This window comes from Panthera uncia (genome assembly GCF_023721935.1).
Source record: "Panthera uncia isolate 11264 chromosome A3 unlocalized genomic scaffold, Puncia_PCG_1.0 HiC_scaffold_11, whole genome shotgun sequence".
Lineage (NCBI taxonomy): Eukaryota > Metazoa > Chordata > Mammalia > Carnivora > Felidae > Panthera > Panthera uncia.
Genome location: NW_026057578.1, coordinates 22,393,472 through 22,411,068, shown reverse-complemented (window position 1 = coordinate 22,411,068; position 17,597 = coordinate 22,393,472). Strand labels below are relative to the sequence as shown.

Genomic DNA, 17,597 nt, shown 5'->3' with positions numbered 1-17,597 from the left:
TGCTTCATTTTCTTGACAGCACTATCCTATCTGGAATTATATCTGTTTATTTACTTGGTGTCTGTCTCACTCTTAAGACTGGGAGCCCCCTGCAAGTGGGGCCTTGCTGTGTGGTTCCCCATGGCGTCCTTGACCTCAGCACGAGGCACAGGGCACATAGGTGTTTGCTGAATGGGTGGCTTCCCTCCCTGTGTCTCCCATCCTACCATGTTCTCTTGTCCCTCAGTCTTCCTCTTTGTATCTGTCCCCCTCTGTTTTTCTCTCTCCTCATACACATTTTTCTCCGACTCCCTCTGGTAGGTCCCACATCCATGTTTCTCTCTGAGTCTTCCTCTCTCAGACAACTCATCTTCACCTCTGCCTGGCCCTGGCATCTGGAAGGAACACTTTTGTCCTTTGGCTACACAAAAGAGCACATGGAATCAGCCAGGCTGGGGATGCCACCAGGTCTCTGCCACTGCCCTCTGTCCAGCCCAGCCCTCTCCTAGGCCAGGGCCCTCTGAGCTCTCAAACCCTTACCCCTAGAAGATTGAGTGATCCAAGCCACATATGTGCCCCTAAAGTCAGAGATATCCCTCTGGCTGTGTCTCTGAGGCCTTGACTCCTGCCAGAAGGAGCCCCCTTCCCACCAGGCACTAGGATATGTAGGCCCTGACCAGGGAAGAGAAGTCTCTGGGTTCTGGGCCTAATCTGTAGATCTGGGGGTGGGGGAGCCACCTGCCTAGGTGAGAGGCAGCAGACAGGGCATCTCCCAGGGGCCAGACCAAAAGAAACATGTGTAAACAGCAGATTACAAATCGTCAGTAGCACCCAGCCCCAGAAGAAGTGAGCCTCCCATCCCTGAAGGAAGCTAAGTGAGACCTCCTAGCACCTAGGCCTCAGCCAGTCTGGGGAGGTTAGACCAGCCATCCACTAGTTCTCTTGCAGCTGAGCCTGAATCCCCTACCCCAGTTCCCACCTTTGGTCTCCCCATAACCCTCCCCCTCTCTTTCCTGCAGATTTTTGGACAGGCCTCCCTGATCCCCCAGTTGTTTGGCCATGAGCAGCAGGTCAGTATGCTTGCCATTCTCTTGTACCCTGATCCCAGAGTCCAGGGCTAGGCCTGACACCTGGCATCTGAGTGGTCTTAGCCCCTGCCCAGGCCAGAACGAGGAAACAGAGCCAGCACCAGGAAAGTCATGTCCAGTGAGACCCACACTCTGCCCTGACCTTCCATTCACTGGCCCTTTCACTTCATTGTTCTGTGCCTCAGTTTCCTCTTCTTAAAAATGGGAAAGAATGGGCTAGTCCTATGGATGGGGGAAGAAATAATCCTGGGATAAGAGAAAGCATACCCTGAGAGTCTTCTAGCTAGGAGACTTTTATTTGGACAAGTTGATGGCCGCGGGCTGGTGGTATTGGCCACCTTTCTTGGGCTCCAGCAAGACCTTTAAGTATGTTGGGGTGTTGGCATGAATGCAGAGACTTTTCAATTTTACAAAACTTGGTGGAGGTGGTGCCAGTCCTGGCACTGTCTGGTTGCCCTAACGGTGCCCCCTTCCCATGCACACCCATCCTGCCCCTGGAAGTGGCCCTCTCCTCCTTCCCAGGCCCCAGCCCCAAGGCCATAAAGAGAGACAGGAAAGGTGCTCCAAGCTCACCCCCTCATTGCAGCCAGCAGTGAACAAGGGACCTGTCCAAGGGGCAAATCTGGGCCTGGCCCCTCATCTCCTGACTCCAGCTATGGATGCCTCGTGTGCCTCCACCCTCATGTCATGGTTCTTGTCAAACGCATTATTCCAGAGGGTCTTTGGGGAGCCCACAGTGAGCCAAGTGACCTCCTTCTCCCCTAACTTCCACAGGCTCGTGGTAAGGATCTGATGTGTTAACATACAAAATTCCAGGGCATTCCCTGCACACAGTATATCCTCAGCGATATACATACCAACAGCCCTGACCCATTGGCCTGCCCTCCAGAGCTTGTGAGCATCTTAGCCAATATTTACAAATCCTTGTACTCACCTCACAGAGCTGCCTATAATAATAGGGACAGGTCACCAGGTGCTTACTCTCCTGACACTGTTCTAAGCATGTGATATGAATTATCTCATTTAATCTTGACAACAATCCTATGAAATCTGGTCTATAATTAGTCCCTATTTTATAGATGCGGAAACTGAGGCACAGAGCAGTTAAGTGACTTGCCTACATTCATATTACAAGGAAATGATGGACCCAGGGTTGAAACTCTGGCAGCCTAGTTCCAGAGCTATGCCATGACTGCAGTCCCTAAGCAAGACCTCATTGCCCTTGGCAATCACGAGGGCCTTTCAGTGTACTTCAGGTTATACCTGTGGAGGATAAACACCTATCTCTTGAATACCCACTCTAGATGAGTTTTGGGTATGCCACATGGCCTGCATTTCAGTTTATCAGTATTGTCCGATAGAACTTTCTGTGAAGGTGGGAATGTTGTGTACTACACGCTGTCCAGTAAGATAGCATGAGCAAGTGAAATGTAGCCAGTGTAGCTAAGGAACTGAATTTTTAATTTAAATTAATTTACACCTAAATAGCCACACATGGTTAGCTGCTACCATATTGGACAGCACAAATTTAGAGCTTTCCAAACATATGCTGCAGATTGGGTGATGATCCATCTAGTCGTTTTACCTGATGCAGTGCCAGACAAGTACACAAGCATCCCATTTCATTTAGATAGGAGACACTGACCCAGAGGATAGTGATACTTGGAGGTCACACAGCCAGGTCCAAGGCAGAGCTGGTCCCAGGCCCAGCTCCATCTTTCCTCCACATGGTGCTCAGTCAACTTCTGCCCTCTCCCTTCTTGCGTAGGCCTCCCCCAGGACTTCCATTCAGTATCCATCCTTTGCCAGCTGACTCCTCAGATTATACTGTGTGGTCTCCAAGTTACCATCATGCCCTGAGACCTGGGTCAGACATACCCTTCCAGGACCCTTGGAGAGTATATGGATGGTGGGCCCCTGTATGCCCACACTCTCAACTGAAGATCTGTAGGACCTTGGATGGCCATCTCTAGAGAGACACTTAGAAACCACCTAAACAAGGTTGAACTGGATGTGAGATGGCACATAGCATACACGTCCCCATTCTCCATACTGCCCATGGCAGACATCACTAATCAATCCTCACTGCCACTACCCTTATTCCAGTTTTATCTTCTCTCACCAGACTATTGCATCAGCTTCATCTCTGGCCTCTGCCTCCATTCCAGACTCCCTTCCCAACATTCATTCTGTACCACAGGGCTACATTAATCTTCCTTAAATTCACATTTAGAGTATTGATTCAGCCACTTCCTCATTGGGTACACCTGGCAAGTATCTTCCCCTCACTGGCCCTCAGTTTCCTTGTGAAAATAAAGGGATTGTACCATACGATGGTAAATATCTAGCACATCTACTGCCACTTCCCATTCCAACATTCAAGGTAGACATTACTAATTGATTATAGCCTTCTTTCTGGCTGAATTCAGATGTGACCTCAAAACCTATCAATTGATCAGTATGGACACACAAGATCTATTAAGTTATCCTTAACATTTTGTCCTGCATTGTAGACATGGGAAAATTGAGGTCCAGAGAAGTGACAGGGGCTGTATATATTTCTTAAGGGTTCCATCTGCCCACCCAGTACCTTGAGTGACATGGGAGGAAAGGGTGGGCTGACTTGAGGCCCCACAGACTCTCCAGCCCTGAAGCTGAGTCATCCACCAAGTGCCCAGTCCCTCCAGAATGGGCACTGCTGACCCCTGACGCCCGCCTTTGCCCGGATAGGTACGGGAGGCAGATCTGAGCGACCAGTATGAGGCAGCCTGCGAGTCGGCCTGCAGTGAAGCAGAGTCTGCAGCAGCGGAGGCACTGGACTTGCCGCTGCCCAGCTACTTTCGCTCCCGCAGCCACAGCTACCTGCGGGCCATCCAGGCGGGCTGCTCGCAGGAGGAGGACAGTGTCTCCCTGCAGTCCCTCTCCCCCCCGCCCAGCACTGGCAGCCTCAGCAACAGTCGCACGCTTCCGAGTGAGTACTGAGATGAGGGGGTTCTTTTTGTTTCTCACACGGGGACCTGAGGACAATTCCTGGTAGATCAGATGCGGGGAATGCCTGGGAAGAATCTATGGTGGGCTAGCCAGGGCTGGAGGGATGGTTAGGAGCAAAAGCAAGAGGCGTTGAGACTGAACTTCCCACAAGCTGGCAAATTGGAGGTCAAATGGAGGTCACAGAGGCAGATGTCATCACCGGCAGTAGGGTGAGGGAGTCACAGACTGCTTTGGGATACCTGGATGTTAGGGACTGTCCAGACCCTGGCTCAGAGCAGCCACCTGCTGGTGAGCAGGGCTTACTGCAGCCCTGCCTCCCTGTTGGATTAGCTCAGGTAGACAATAGGTGAACCTATCTGGAGGGTTAGAACCTACAGGCAAGAGGATGGCATCTGCATGGAGCCTTCTCAGAGGGGTGAGTTTGTAAGTTTCTCTCATAGTCACAGAGACAACCTGTCCTTCCTGATACCTGTTCTAAGTCCTCTGGAGACAGTCTATGCCTGATCAGAGAAAAAGGGAACTCTGTGTCACAGAGCAAGCCGTGAAAATCAAGACCAAAGAAAATCATAAACAATTTCTGGTTTAGTATAGAGAGCTTTGATCCTACTCTGGCTAGCTAGTTTTCCTTCCACAGTCTCAGGTTCCTCATCTATAAATTGAAGCATAAGCCAGACCCCAGAGAGCTCCTGGGGAGATGAAATAAGACTGTATGTAGGGAGTGTTCAGGCAGCCTTGCACATGGTGGGAGCTATTATTGCTGGTTCTCAGGCTTGACTCTGACTTTCTTGGCAATCAAAAGCAGTTGGGACTGGATTGTCGTAGGAAAAGAGACATGTTTCGAGTGCTCAATTGGTATTTGATATAAATAAATGAACTTGAATCCTATGGCTGTTCTATGTACAGAAAATTAGTTTACTGAGTGAATGAACTGGTCTTTGCAGGGGGCAGAGCCAGAAACTACTTTGTTTCACTATTGCCTTTCAAACCCTGGGTGATATCTGGGCAGATCCCTGAGATTTTCTCAGTCACTTTTAGACTTTAAGGAATAGTCTCATCTTTAGGTATTAAGAGTCCAGTCTGGACTCACTGCAAGCCTTCAGTCTTATCAACCTCAGATCTTATGCTTCTGCAGGTAGATCCTAACTCAGGCTACGAAGCCCATGGTAGGGAGCTGGGTATGGTGGTTAGTGTCTTCTCTGTTCCTTGTTCACTAGTGGCTGTTTCTGGTCCCTCCAGGCGGGACAGGAAGGTAACTAAGTGCGGGTGTTGTCTGGTGTCAGGACTTTCTATATAACAGATGCGATATGCTGGCTCTTTCTGCTAAGTCGTGCTTCTGGAGTTTCTTCTGTCCTGCAGGGCCCTCATGGTGCCTCCTTTCCTGACATGGGCAGTCCCCCTCCAGCCCACTGCTGCTTATTCCCCCTTAGTGTCTCCAGCTGCTGGTCCCCCTCCGCCTCACTCAACTTCTCTTTGTTAGGGTACCTGGCCCTGCCAGGCAGTCATCTTGGGCAAAGTCCTCTGATGACAACTCCAGCCGTACTTTCTTCCTTGACTCCCACTTTACCTGTGTGAAAATGAGGCTCTTGCCATGTGGGACTCGGAAAGTATGGGCTTATCTGCTACGGCCTTTTCTTCTAGACCTGCTATCATTGGTAACCATACCAGTCTCTCCATTTCAGAGGTCTCCTAGCAGATGCTGAGGCCCACGTTCTAGAGCCTCCAAATCCAAGGGATCCCTGCCATGCTCTCCCAGGTACTCTGCTACAGTCCCATAGGAACCTCAGGTAAGGGGTCAGATTCCCCATATCATCAGGCCCATGAGAAGTTCTCTAAGCATCAGGTGGGCCTGGGGAGACACATAGCACACCGGCAATTTTTTTCAAATAGACCCTCAGTCCCAAATCTTCTGCAAACCCAATGTCTCACGAATGGACTAAGGATGGGTCATGGACTACATGTCCCAGAACTGTTTGGGTCCCTGCATTGAGCAGCTATTTCTACAATAGTTCTGCATAACAAACAACCACAAAATTAGTGTAATGCAACAATTAACACTTATTTCTTGCTCCCAAATTTGTGGGTCAGCTGGAACAGACCTATTCCACATCTCTCTCATCCTCCTCGTAGAACCAAAGGGATCCTCCTGGCATTGGTGGCCCAGCCAGGGCATGTTCTTCTCATAGTGATGGCAGAAGCATAAGAGAGCAAGCTTAACTAATTAGCACATTTCAAGGCCCCTGTTGGTGTGCTATCTACTGAAATTCTGTTGGCTAAAGGTAGTCATATGACTAAGCTCAAAGGAGACAGCGAGGTACCCTCCTACTTTCATGTAAGGAACTGTATTTTTATGGCAATGGTGTGGATACAGGGAGGGGTGAAAAATTAGGGTCAATAATTGAATATACTGTAGTCCACTCTCTTGACTACATTTATTCACGTCCCTCTCACATAGAAAATACACTTATCCCCAAGACTCCCAAAGTCTCATCCAGTCATAACAGCAGGATCTCATGATTTATGTCAGGTCTGGATGTGGCTTCTCTTGATTGTTTAACCTAGAATCTAAAAAGAAAAAGAGGGAGGTGCCTGGGTGGCTTAGTCAGTTAAGCGTCTGACTTTGGCTCAGATCGTTATCTTGTGGTGTGTGAGTTCGAGCCCCACATTAGGCTCTGTGCTGACAGCTCAGAACCTGGAGCCTGCTTCATATCCTGTGTCTCCCTCTCTCTGTCCCTCCCCTGCTCATGCTCTCTGGCTGTCTCTCTCTCAAAAATAAATAAACATTTAAAAAATGTTTAAAAGAGGCCAAAAATTCAATCAGCCACAGCTCCCCCGACCCTCCCACCAGTCTATCTTGTATGGTTGATCCAACACCTGGCACATCTGGCTTTAAATGTAGGGATGTGAACCTCCAATTATTCCTAGTTTGGGGGCTTTAGTCCAAATCAAGACACTTAAGAAAGTATCACGTAGCAACATCTCACACCTACCCAGACCTATGTGCCCACGTGAACCTCCTTTTGTAGACGTACAGGAAGTTGTATACCCTCAGAGCTATATAGGATTTTAAAAAATTATAAAAACACATGCACACTGATACTCTCAGATGTATCTGAGATCAAGCATATATACACTTGATCTCCACATATACCTGCATACGCACTCACAGACATGTGTGTCTGCAAGACTCATACCACCTCCACACCTGTGAGGAAGTCATGCTTCTAGCAGATTGGAGCCATAAGAAAAATTCACCCCTGACATATCCCTGGTCAGCCCTCCCTCAGGTCTCTACAGTGACCACTATATACTTGCTCGTCTCTCCTCCACCCTCTGATCCCCCTTATGCTCAGCAGGTAAACCCACCTGCCTCACAGGGAAAACCAAAGCCACCAGATTTTCAAGCCTGTGCCCAGAGCTGCAGCTGGTCCATATGGTATCTTTGTGCTGGGTTAGGATAAGGCACTCCCCTCCAGACACTTAATTGCCGTATGCTGAAAAATTGTCATGATGCACAATTTTTACTAGAATAAGGTCTTTTACTGCCATCTGCCACAATTTTGTCATAATAAGTATATAATTCAATTATGTCTGTGTTGTAAACAGCACCCCCTTATATATGTGGCATCCTTAATCAGTAGACCTTGGCAATCTTGCCCATAATGCCCTTTCTCCACATAGACCCACACTAACACCAACACACAGGCCCACCCTCATTCAGCCATTGTTTCCCCACAGGGGTCACCCCTGCTCAGAAGGCTGCCTCCTCCCAGGAAGTGAGAATTCTGGGTCATGCACACACACACCCCCACCACGGCTGTGCTGAGCCCCCAAGTTGCTGAGGGGTTGAAAGTTCTTTGTCACTCTCTCATGGGCATGTATGTACTCAGGCCATATGCAAGAAAGTAGGAGGATATGGGTGAGGAGTGGTTATTGAGGCAGTGAGAGCCTGGAAGGGGAGGACTGGCCTTAGGCAGAACATGGAGCTGGCCACCCACCCACCCACTTAGAGCTCGCCAGCTTCCCAGCTGCCAGTACCGCTGCCACCACCCCCTCTCACCCTCCCTCCCCCTTTCTGACCCAGATTCCACATTCCAGAAATAGCTCTGGCAGGTGACTGGCAGGCAGGGTCAACTCCAGCTAGGATGGGAGGGGAAGCAGCAGCTTGACTATATATACACGTGCCCCTCTCAGCCAAAGGACCTACCTGGAAAGGGCCACAGGGGTGCCATCACCCCCTCAGTCATGGCCCCTCTTGCCTCCTCTCACCCTCTGGGAAAGAGAAGAAAGAACAAAGAAAATTCTTCCTCCTACTTCCTCTCTTCTCTTCCTCTGCCCAGCTTCCATTAGTGCTCATTCTCCTCTCCTCCCTCCCTTTCTCCATCCCTTTCTTCCTGTTTCCCCTGCTCTCCACCCCCTTCTTCTCATCTTAGCCTTTGGTTTGCCTCCTTCAGCCCTGTTCCCTCCCTATGGCCCCCACTTCCTCCCCTCCCAGTTTCTGGCCCTCTTCCCTCCCTAGCCTCCCCTTCTGTGTCTCTCCCACTCCCTCTGAACCACAAAGGAGGCTTGGCATCACCCAGGCACCCCCCCCCACCTCCACCCCACCACCCTACCCCCAGCTCCTACCAACTGTATTCTCTGCACCTGCACATTTCCACATGCATGTGTACACACGTACACACACACACACACACACACACACACACACCAGATACACATGCTTGGAGGTACTTCCTGTCAGCACTTGAAGCTCTCGGCTGAATTGGATAGTTTCCTAGCCTGGAATATACCCTTGCTCCTTGCTCAGAGCCCTGAGTTCTAGTTTCCTCTCTCCTGTGTCACTCTGGGTGGGTTCTGGCCCCTCCCTGTGCCTCAAATTCTCCATCAATGTTGTGGGTCTTGGGTTCGGAGACCCCTCTCCCTGCCTGAATATCTCCCATCCAAGTCATCCTCTGACACCCTTCTTTGTCCCCTGCTGTCTCCCCTAGAACGTTCCCAGTTTCTCCTCTGATTCACTCCCTCCTCCACAGATAGAGGAAGGGAGGCTGACAAAATTCCAGTAAGCAGTCAACCCTCCAGTCAGCCTTGTCCCCCTGAAGCCATCTGCCAGGCCTAGCCCTCCACAATCTCTGGTTATTATACTACAGGCTCCTGTCAGATTGGACACTCCTGTTCCCAGAGTGTCAAGGCTGAGAGGAACCTCAAAGACCATCATGTCCAGAGATTGCAAACAGACTTCAACTGCTGTGTCATCTCTGATCCCTGGAGCCCAGGACTGAGATTTAGTTAAGCAGAGAAGAGTGGCACCACCATCAATTGGTGATGTCTGCTGTGGCCAGAATAGTTACACATATCTGACATTCCTAAGTTAAGCCAGTTTGACCTCACATACATATACACATGTGCAGACCTCTTTCAAAGAAACTGCAGCCTAGAGAAGGTGAGTCAAGTCAAGGTCACCCACTTAGTAGGTCAAGGAGCTATTTCTCACCTGGGTCTGCCTGACTCCTAAGCCTTGAGTTTCCCATTATCCTGTGGGTGGGTGAGCCATCCAGGGGGCCTGGTAAAGAGATGTGGCATGGTTACAAGAGTTTCAGGGAGAATTATGTGGCAAGCTGCGCAGGATGGTTTGGAGGTCCAGGCAAGGCAGTGAGGCCTGGGCAGGGGCCATAGGGTGAGAGAATAATAAGAGGATCCAGGAGGCTTTCCTGGAGTGGTGATAAGAGGTCAGAATTCCCTGTTGCTGTACCTCTGCACGGGAGACACTGAGCAGAAGGCAGGCTTCTTCCCAGGGCTCTACCAAGCCTCGGTCCAGGACAGTCCTGGTTAACCAAGTACCTACTGTGTGTTCAGTGCACAGATCATCACCCTTCTAAATCCCGTTTTTAGGCAGACCCATTGAGCCTTCTGGGGGGAAATAGTGACTGGGATTAAGGACTGGTCGACAGGCCATAAAGCCCAGGATTGAGATTCTTGAACAAGGGGCATTTCTTACACCCTTGGGGGTAGAGAGGTCATTCCAGAGGAAGAAAGACTAAGGTGCTTAAATGGAACCTTAGAGCCCCTACTAAGTAGTGGTTAAGGGCATGAGCCTTGCAATCAAGCCACTTTTTCTTTGGATAGATGTTTATTGATCACCTACAGTGGGCCAGGCTGTGCTCTAGCCACCAGGGACACCACAGTAAACAAAACAGAAACCCCTTTCTAGGAGAGTACATTATGTTGGGGTGGGGGAAGCAGATAAAATAATAAACATAAGTAATGCAAATGTATGGTTTATTGGAAAATAGCCTGGGGGAGGGCATTGTTGCAGCAGAAACAGGATAGCTAGGGTAGACCCCGTTGAGAAACAAATGTTTAAACAAAGACTTGGATGAAGCTGAGGAAGTATGCCAGGCAGGGAGAAGAGGTCCTGAGGCAGGAGGGTGCCTGGTGAGTTGGAGCAGGAGCAGGAGCAGGTTCCCTGTGGCCAGGGTAGAGCAAGACTGATCCTGGCTCTTCCTCAGGGGCTTCTAGAAATTTTCTAAGTAAATCAATTTGAAAATGAACGCTAAGTGAATAGCACAGGTGTAGCATAGCAACTGTGAGTAGGACAAAGTAAGCTAATACTTTCAAAGTGCTTACTTAGCACAGTGTTTGGCATCCAGGTGGCTCCATAACCCTCATTTTCTTTTGTTGTTATTATGCCTCTGTACAAAAATCGCTACAGTGGTATCAGAAACACTGTTTCATCTTATTCAGTAAGATTCTTTTCTCAATTTACATTTATTAAAGAGATGCACAGAGAGGGTAAGGCCTTGCCTAAGTCACCCAGCAAGGCAGGTCAGGGAACAGGAGTTAGGTCTGTGGATGGCAGACCTTCTACAGGTACAGCCTAGAAGGGTGAGGCTGTAAGGAAACGACTCAAGACCAGGACTAAACAAGGAGTGGGGGCCTCGCAGGAGAGAATGGGGAACTGGGAGGGCCATGAGACGTGAAGGGAGTGATTTAGGGATTCGGGCAGCCCCTACTGTGCTTTGCCCTTCAGGAAACAGTGTGCTGGTTTTATTTTGCCGAGGACGACTCAAAGGCTCAGGGAGACTGAAAGCGCATCTCATACAAGGTCACAGAACCCTCCAAAGGGTGAGTAGGGATTCGAACCCAATCTAGAGGACTCCGTATGAGGGCAGCAAAGGGAGGATGAGGGGAGGGGACAACTAAAAACACTTAGGGCGTAGAGTCCATAGTACTTGAGGTCTAATTTGACCATGCAGGGTTAAGAAGACCAGCTTAGGCTGCTTGCTGTGACCCTCAGTTTCCCCCGGTGACAGCGAGGTGTCGCCACAGTGACCTAGTGCGAACTCACACCGCTCTTCCCCCGGCACAGAGCATGCGTCCCGTTCCAGCTGGAACCGGTTTGGCGGGGCGGCTCGAGGGGCGGAGCCCCCGGTGCTCAGGCATGCGCGTGCCAACGTGGGCGCGCGCTCGCTCTCACGGTCCGTGGGCCTGGGCGTGGGCTGGCTGAGCGCGCCCCGCGCTTGCGCGCCGGGCCACGTGCCGAGGGGGCTGCGCGCGTCCCCGCCCGCCCCTGGAGTCCCGGGAGGCGCGCGCGCGCGCGCGGCTGACGCGTGGGGCGGGGCGGGGCGGGGCTGGCGCGGGGCTTTAACCCGGAGGCCCCGCCCCTCGGGCGTACAAAACCGGAGCCTCGGGCCGGGCCGCGTGAGGGAGGAGGGTGAGTGCCCGCCGCTGGCCGCAGCTGCCGCCAGCCTCGTCCGTCACTCCGTCCGTCTGTCCGGTCCAAGTCGTCGCCGCTGCCTCCTCAGCCCGGACGCCCGGGGCCCGCCCAGCGCCGCCCGGAGCAGCCGCGGCCCCGCGAGGAGACGGGCGCCGCCCCCGCCCGGCCCTGCCCCCGCCCTCCTCCCCGTTTGTCCGTCCGTTCGTCCACCCGCCCGCTCGCGCTTCCGTCCTTCTGTCCGGCTGCCAGCCTTCGGGCTCGTCTCCCCGCTCCGCCCGCTTTGTCTCTCCCCGGCTCGCTGTCTCTTTGTCTCTGCCCTCGCGGTGCCTCACAGCCCCTCCCTCGCGCCCGGATCTCGGGTCCCCCTCAAAGCTCTCCGCTCATCCCTCGGAGCCTCCCTTTCTGAGCGTCCCGTTCCTCGGGACTCCCCCTCACGGTGTCCCCACATCTTTGGGGGCCTTTCCTTCAGAACACCCCCCTCATTCCCCCACGCCTCCCCTCGGAGATTCCCGCACATCCTTTGGAGGGGTCCTCCCCTCTGTCTGTACCCTCAAATCCCTGTGGTCTTGCCCTCCTCTTAGCCCTCCTTTCCGCGGGGTTTTCCCTCTTGGTGCCCCCCCCCAAACACGCTGGGACCTCCGACATCCCTTAGGTGCTCCTTTGGACCCCCCAAAAGCTCCCCAGCTCCCCGACTTCACCCCTTCCTGCTATCCCTTGGTTTGTCTCCGTGTCTGTCTCTCCTTGTTCTCTCTCAGGACTCTGTGGCCCCCAATTCTGGGGATTGGGGTCCTCCGCTTTGCTCTCCCTGCCTCTGCCCCCGCATCTGTCTTGGTGGCCTCGCCACTCAGTGGCTCTTGTGCTGAAGGCCCCCTTTTGAGCCCGCTCCTTTGCCCAGGGCTCTTGACCCCTTTGCTTTCTCTGCCCCTTGTCTCCCTGCTTTCTGCTCCCTTGTCTCTCCCTCTCCCCTTTTCTGTCTTTGCCGGGTCTCTGGGTCTCTGACCCCCCTCCGGCCCTCATGGCTTTGTGTCTGGAGCTCTTGAAGCAATGTGAGTGGTGGGGTGTCCGGGTCGGGCCGGAGTCCGCCCGCAGGCTGGCCGCGGCGAGGCTCCATGGGGTTGGTGCTGGGGCTAGGGCTGGCGCTGGGGCAGGAGGCTCTGGGGCCTCCCAAGAAAGGGGCAAGGAGGGAGGGGCCAGGCCTCCTGGCAGAGGTGGGAGTGGGGGGCCTTCTGCTCTGAGGCTTCTGCTTTGAGTTGCTTGAGTGTGTGGAGGGTGCCATGGGCTGGACGTCCTACTGGCTTGGTCCTGCATGGCCTGGCACTTTGTGATCGCTTGTGGGCAGGCCTGGGCTATTTTGGAGCTGGCAGGATGTGATATCACTTGGGCGTTTATTTAGACCCGGCTGGGGGGGTGGGGGCTGCGTTCTTGCCAACTTGAGTAATGAAATTTTGCAGGGGGGTGCGGTCTTCTAGGCAGCTGGGCTGTAGGGTTTGTGGCCAGAACTTTGCAGGCCACCAGACTGGGCAGGTGAACAAGGGACTGTGCTGCCTTAGTCTTGCTGAGACTCTCAGGATGACGGGAGAGCGGAGTTGTTCTTGATCTGACCACCCTTGAGTATTTCTTTTGGTGATCTAAGAACTCTGGGCCTTGATTCTGCCGACTTCATGCTGTGAGACCTTTGATCACTCCAAGCCTCAGTTTCTCTATCTGTAGAAAGGGAATAACTGTGCTAGCCCCACTGAGTTGTCGTGAAGATCAATGAAACATCTGTAGACATGATTTGTGAAGTGTCACTGTGTCTTTAAACTGAGCCCCCCCAGAGGGAAAACAGCTTGCCTAGGGTACACAGCTAGTTCGTGGCAGAGCTAGGACAGGGATCCAGCCCCAGACTCCTTACCCAGAGTTCTTTACCCTTCGTTCCATTACCACCTGATTATTCAGGATTACGCCTGCCTTTCCAATAGGGCAGGGAGCAAGCCGTCCCTTATTTATGCTCTGATTCCTGGTTGCTCTTTGTCAGTTTGCAAAGGTAGGCATGTGTGCATAGCTGGATGTCTGTGCTGGGAGACAGTTTGATTTTCCATATTCCATCCCATTGTTTTTTGAGGGTGGGCCCTGTTTGGCCAGTGGCACTTGGGAATAAAGTGAGTCAGTTTGTAGTTGTGAGCCTTTGCTGCTTTTCCTGCTTCTCTGCAGAGTGGGGGAACAAAGGCCCCAAGTGGGAGCGGCCCCACAGACACCAAGAGTCTGCTGTCAAGGAGCCTAGGATGTCTTAGAACTTTGGAGCAGATGAGATCAGCTGTTGTAACACTCTTGTCTTAGAGACCTATAGGGACCTATAGAGGGTTGAGCAAGGACTCCTGGTCCTCTTCTATGACACTGCCTCTCAAGAGGTCACTGTCAGGCTGGTGTCCCTTGCCCACTGGTGTATAATGACCATTTCCAACATCCATTGATCTTTTTACTCTGGGCCCTGTGCTTGACACACTATACAGACTACTTGTGATGGGGAGGAAGAAGGGCTTGGTGTTTGGCCTGGAAGTAGGGGATCTGGATTCTGGTCTCCATATCTTACTCTCAGGGAGGCCACTTTCCCCTATGCTTCAGTTTCCTTGTCTGTAAAATGGGAATAATAGTCTTTTGTCCTAAGGCTGATTCTGAAATCACAGAATCCCTAAAGAAATTCTGTGAGGCAGGATGCCAAGGTTCTGTTCCTGGCTGCGGTAAGATGCTGTGCGACTTCAGACAAGTGTCTCTTTCTCTATTTTTCTTTCTGAAAAATGAGGGGGTTGGATGGCATGGGCTTTTTGGTGCTTCCACCTCCAGCATTTGAGGATTCTAAGGTAACTCAAAGGCCACCTATTTGCACCTGCATCTCATCTTACCTGTTAAAGGTGTGCTTGGTCACAGAACTAGAGGGAGAAGGTGTCGAATGCTGCAAGATGTGTGCTGACCATGTGCTGTGGGGTTTCATAGAAGAGAGCTCCTGTCTGGGCAAAAGGTTCAGAAGAGCTTCCAGGAGGAGGCAATGCTTGAGTTGGGCCTCTATACCAGGCATGTTCTGCCTTTAATACAGATTGTTTCAGAGAGTAGAATTAATGTGGGTTTTAGAGTCATAAACACCTGGTTTTAATTGGTCTCCATCACTCATTCACTGTAATCTTGGGCAGGCTACTTTCTTTGAGCTTCAAGTTTCCTCATCTGGACTCAAGATATTTACACTACAGCATTGTGGTGAGGATTAAGTGAGATTATATGTTTAAAAAACACCTAGTACACCATAGGCACTTAATAAATGTGAACTTTTATCTCCCAATAATATCTGGGTCACTGTTTTCTTTGAGGAAACAAGACAGAGACCCAGCCTCTCCCCACCCACCCCAGGCCTCCCCCTTCCCCCTGGTGTTCAGGTTGAGGTAACAAGGAAAGCACCTGACTGTTGTAATAAATAATAGGAGTAATCCTTTAATCTCTCACTTGCTTTGCGAGGCATTGTGTAATCTGTCAGGTTCTTTCCTGGCCATTGTTTCTCACAACAGTCCTGGGAGGAAGTCAGAAGCCATTGGAGTTCTCTCTGCTTCACAGGTGAATGAAGAATAGGGGGCCCAGAGAGGGACAGGAACCTGCTCAGGGTCCCACAGCATGGCAGTGTCAGAGTGGGCTTGAGCCTAGCCCTCTTGACTTTTCTTCTTCCGCAGCTTTGCTCCATATTTATCGCTTCTGCCTCGTAGCCTGTCCCTCAGGCCTCCTTCTCTGGGTCTGGTATCTGTTCTGCAAGAAGGGTTTGCTTGACTTTTCCTCAGCCCCTGAGCTCTTCTCAAACTTAAACAGGACTAGCTTTAGGCTGGGTGGAGACTGAGTCACCATCTTCCCTGGCTGTGTCATCCTGAGCAGCAAGTAGACACACCCAGAGGGCCAGAGACTTGCTGGTTGTAGACAACAGCATGGCAGGCTTTCCTCCCAGAAGTTCAGGTTGGCTCAGGAACGTCTCTCTTTGGGCTTTTAGGGAACGGCTGCAGCGGTGGCTCCCAGGGATCTGGAAGCATGAGCAGCATTGAACAGTTGTTGCCTGGCCTACCTGCCCCAAGCCTTTATTTTTGCTGTACCCTCCCTGTGGTGCCCTCTCTTCCCGTAGAGGCCCACATTGTCAAATGCTGCCACCTCCTCCAGGAAGTCTCTGAAACAGACTGTGAATTCTGTCCCAGGTCCATACTTGTAGAAAAGTGGCCGTTGCTGAAAAGTGGTCACTTCACCTCTCTGCACCTCAGTTTCCTTATATATAAAATTTAGGTCTCTTAGCTTTATAAAGTTTGGGTTCCCCAGAGAGTCTCCTTTGGCAGGTGTAGGGGCAGGAGTCAGCTGTTCAAACCTGATGCTGCTCTGATGCTGAGAGCCTGTGGGCTGCACTCTGGGAAAAGCTGAACTGAGCGTTTCCTGGATTTGTATCACAGCTTGGCTTGTCCCCCACTGCGTGACCTTGGATTGATCAAGTTTTTGTACCTCAGTTTTCTTCTGTCATGTTGGGATGGAAACCCCTTCCTCACAGGTTGCTGTGAGGATAAGAACTTCTGTGGTAAAGGCCCCTTGAGAATAAGGAACTTGATGCTACAGTGCCATTTACCAGGTGCCAGGGACTGTGTTAAATGGTTTGTGGCATCATCTCACTGTATTATTGCAGCAATCCTATGACGCAGATACCATTATTATCCTCATTTTACAGGTGAGGAAACTGGCTCCTCCTCATCTTTGTTTTGGGCAGGATTTGTTGTTTCCAGAAGCAAGTTACCCTTCCCTTGCTTAGCCCTGGCAGCAGACACTGTCAGACCTGGCCAGGGTGAGGGCTGTGGAATTGAACACTTAGACAGGAACGCAATCCTGTCATCAACAGGAATTTAATGAGGTTGATGAGGTGTGCAGTCTCATCACCTCTCAGATTCCTGGATTTCCCAGTCCTGGCTGTGGCTGCCTCTCCTCCCTCCACCTGTGTTGGAATCAGCTGGTTCCTCACCCACCCACTCCTGGGAACCAAGGCTATCTTAAAGACAAATAATATCCATATTCTACAGCTAAAAGATTGTTTCTTGTTTCTCAGCGAAGAAGCAGGCCCAGGTAAGGGTAAGGACAGGGATGTGCCTAGGATCCCAAAATAAGACCATGCCAGGGCTGGACAAGAACCATGGCCCTGCCTGCCCACCTAGGTCACCATTTCTGTGTATTGCTGGCCTAGGTCACCCGGTGGAGAGTGGGAACACTGAGGTTTGGTTTGGGCAGTTAAGTTTCCTCATAGGACAAAAGGGGGAGAAATGGTCCCAAGTGGAACTAGACTTGGCTCAGCCTGGAGCCAGATGGGCTTGGAAAGCACTTTCTGACCAGGGCCCTGTCCTCCCAGCCCTGGGCTGGGCTCTGAGAGGCTGGGAAAGAACAGACAGGGCCTCTGCACTTGGGAACTTATGGTCTGACAAGGGAGACAAGGCCTACAATTATGAGAGACTGTGTGACAGTCTGTAATTAAGCGTCTGCTGAAGAAAAGCATTGTTTGGGAAGGAAGAAATGAGTGTGTGCCAGAGGAAACAAGAGCCCTCTTGAAGGGGGCTGGATTTGCAGAGACAGAGGGTGGGGCTGACATTCTAGCGAATGGTTTGTGCAAAGGCAGAGGTGCAGAGGCTGGAAGGTAAGCATGTATTTAGGGAAAGGGTGAGTAGACCAGTTTTGCTGATGCATCAGGGCTCTGGATGAAAAATCTGGAAGGGGCCAGGAAGTTGTAGGCAACATTGGAAATCAGCTGAAAAGCAGAGGCTTTGGGGAGCCATGGAAGATTTTAGAACAGGGGT

The 17,597-nt window shown here is 51.4% G+C and overlaps 1 protein-coding gene and 1 long non-coding RNA gene across 2 annotated transcripts in view; one reads left to right on the top strand and one right to left on the bottom strand.

Moving 5' to 3' along the window:
• The first annotated feature begins 11,963 nt into the window (after positions 1-11,963).
• Positions 11,964-17,597, top strand: part of DLGAP4 (DLG associated protein 4) — a 65,415-nt gene continuing 59,781 nt past the window's right edge. Inside the window, exon 1 of the mRNA XM_049650860.1 lies at positions 11,964-12,815. Coding sequence (XP_049506817.1) covers positions 12,785-12,815 — 31 coding nt within the window. The 5' untranslated portion in view covers positions 11,964-12,784. The remainder of the gene's footprint in view (positions 12,816-17,597) is intronic.
• The window catches only part of LOC125936655 (uncharacterized), a 14,713-nt gene continuing 10,251 nt past the window's right edge, over positions 13,136-17,597 (bottom strand). The window contains exon 5 of the long non-coding RNA XR_007462089.1: positions 13,136-13,473. This is a non-coding gene — a long non-coding RNA (uncharacterized LOC125936655). The remainder of the gene's footprint in view (positions 13,474-17,597) is intronic.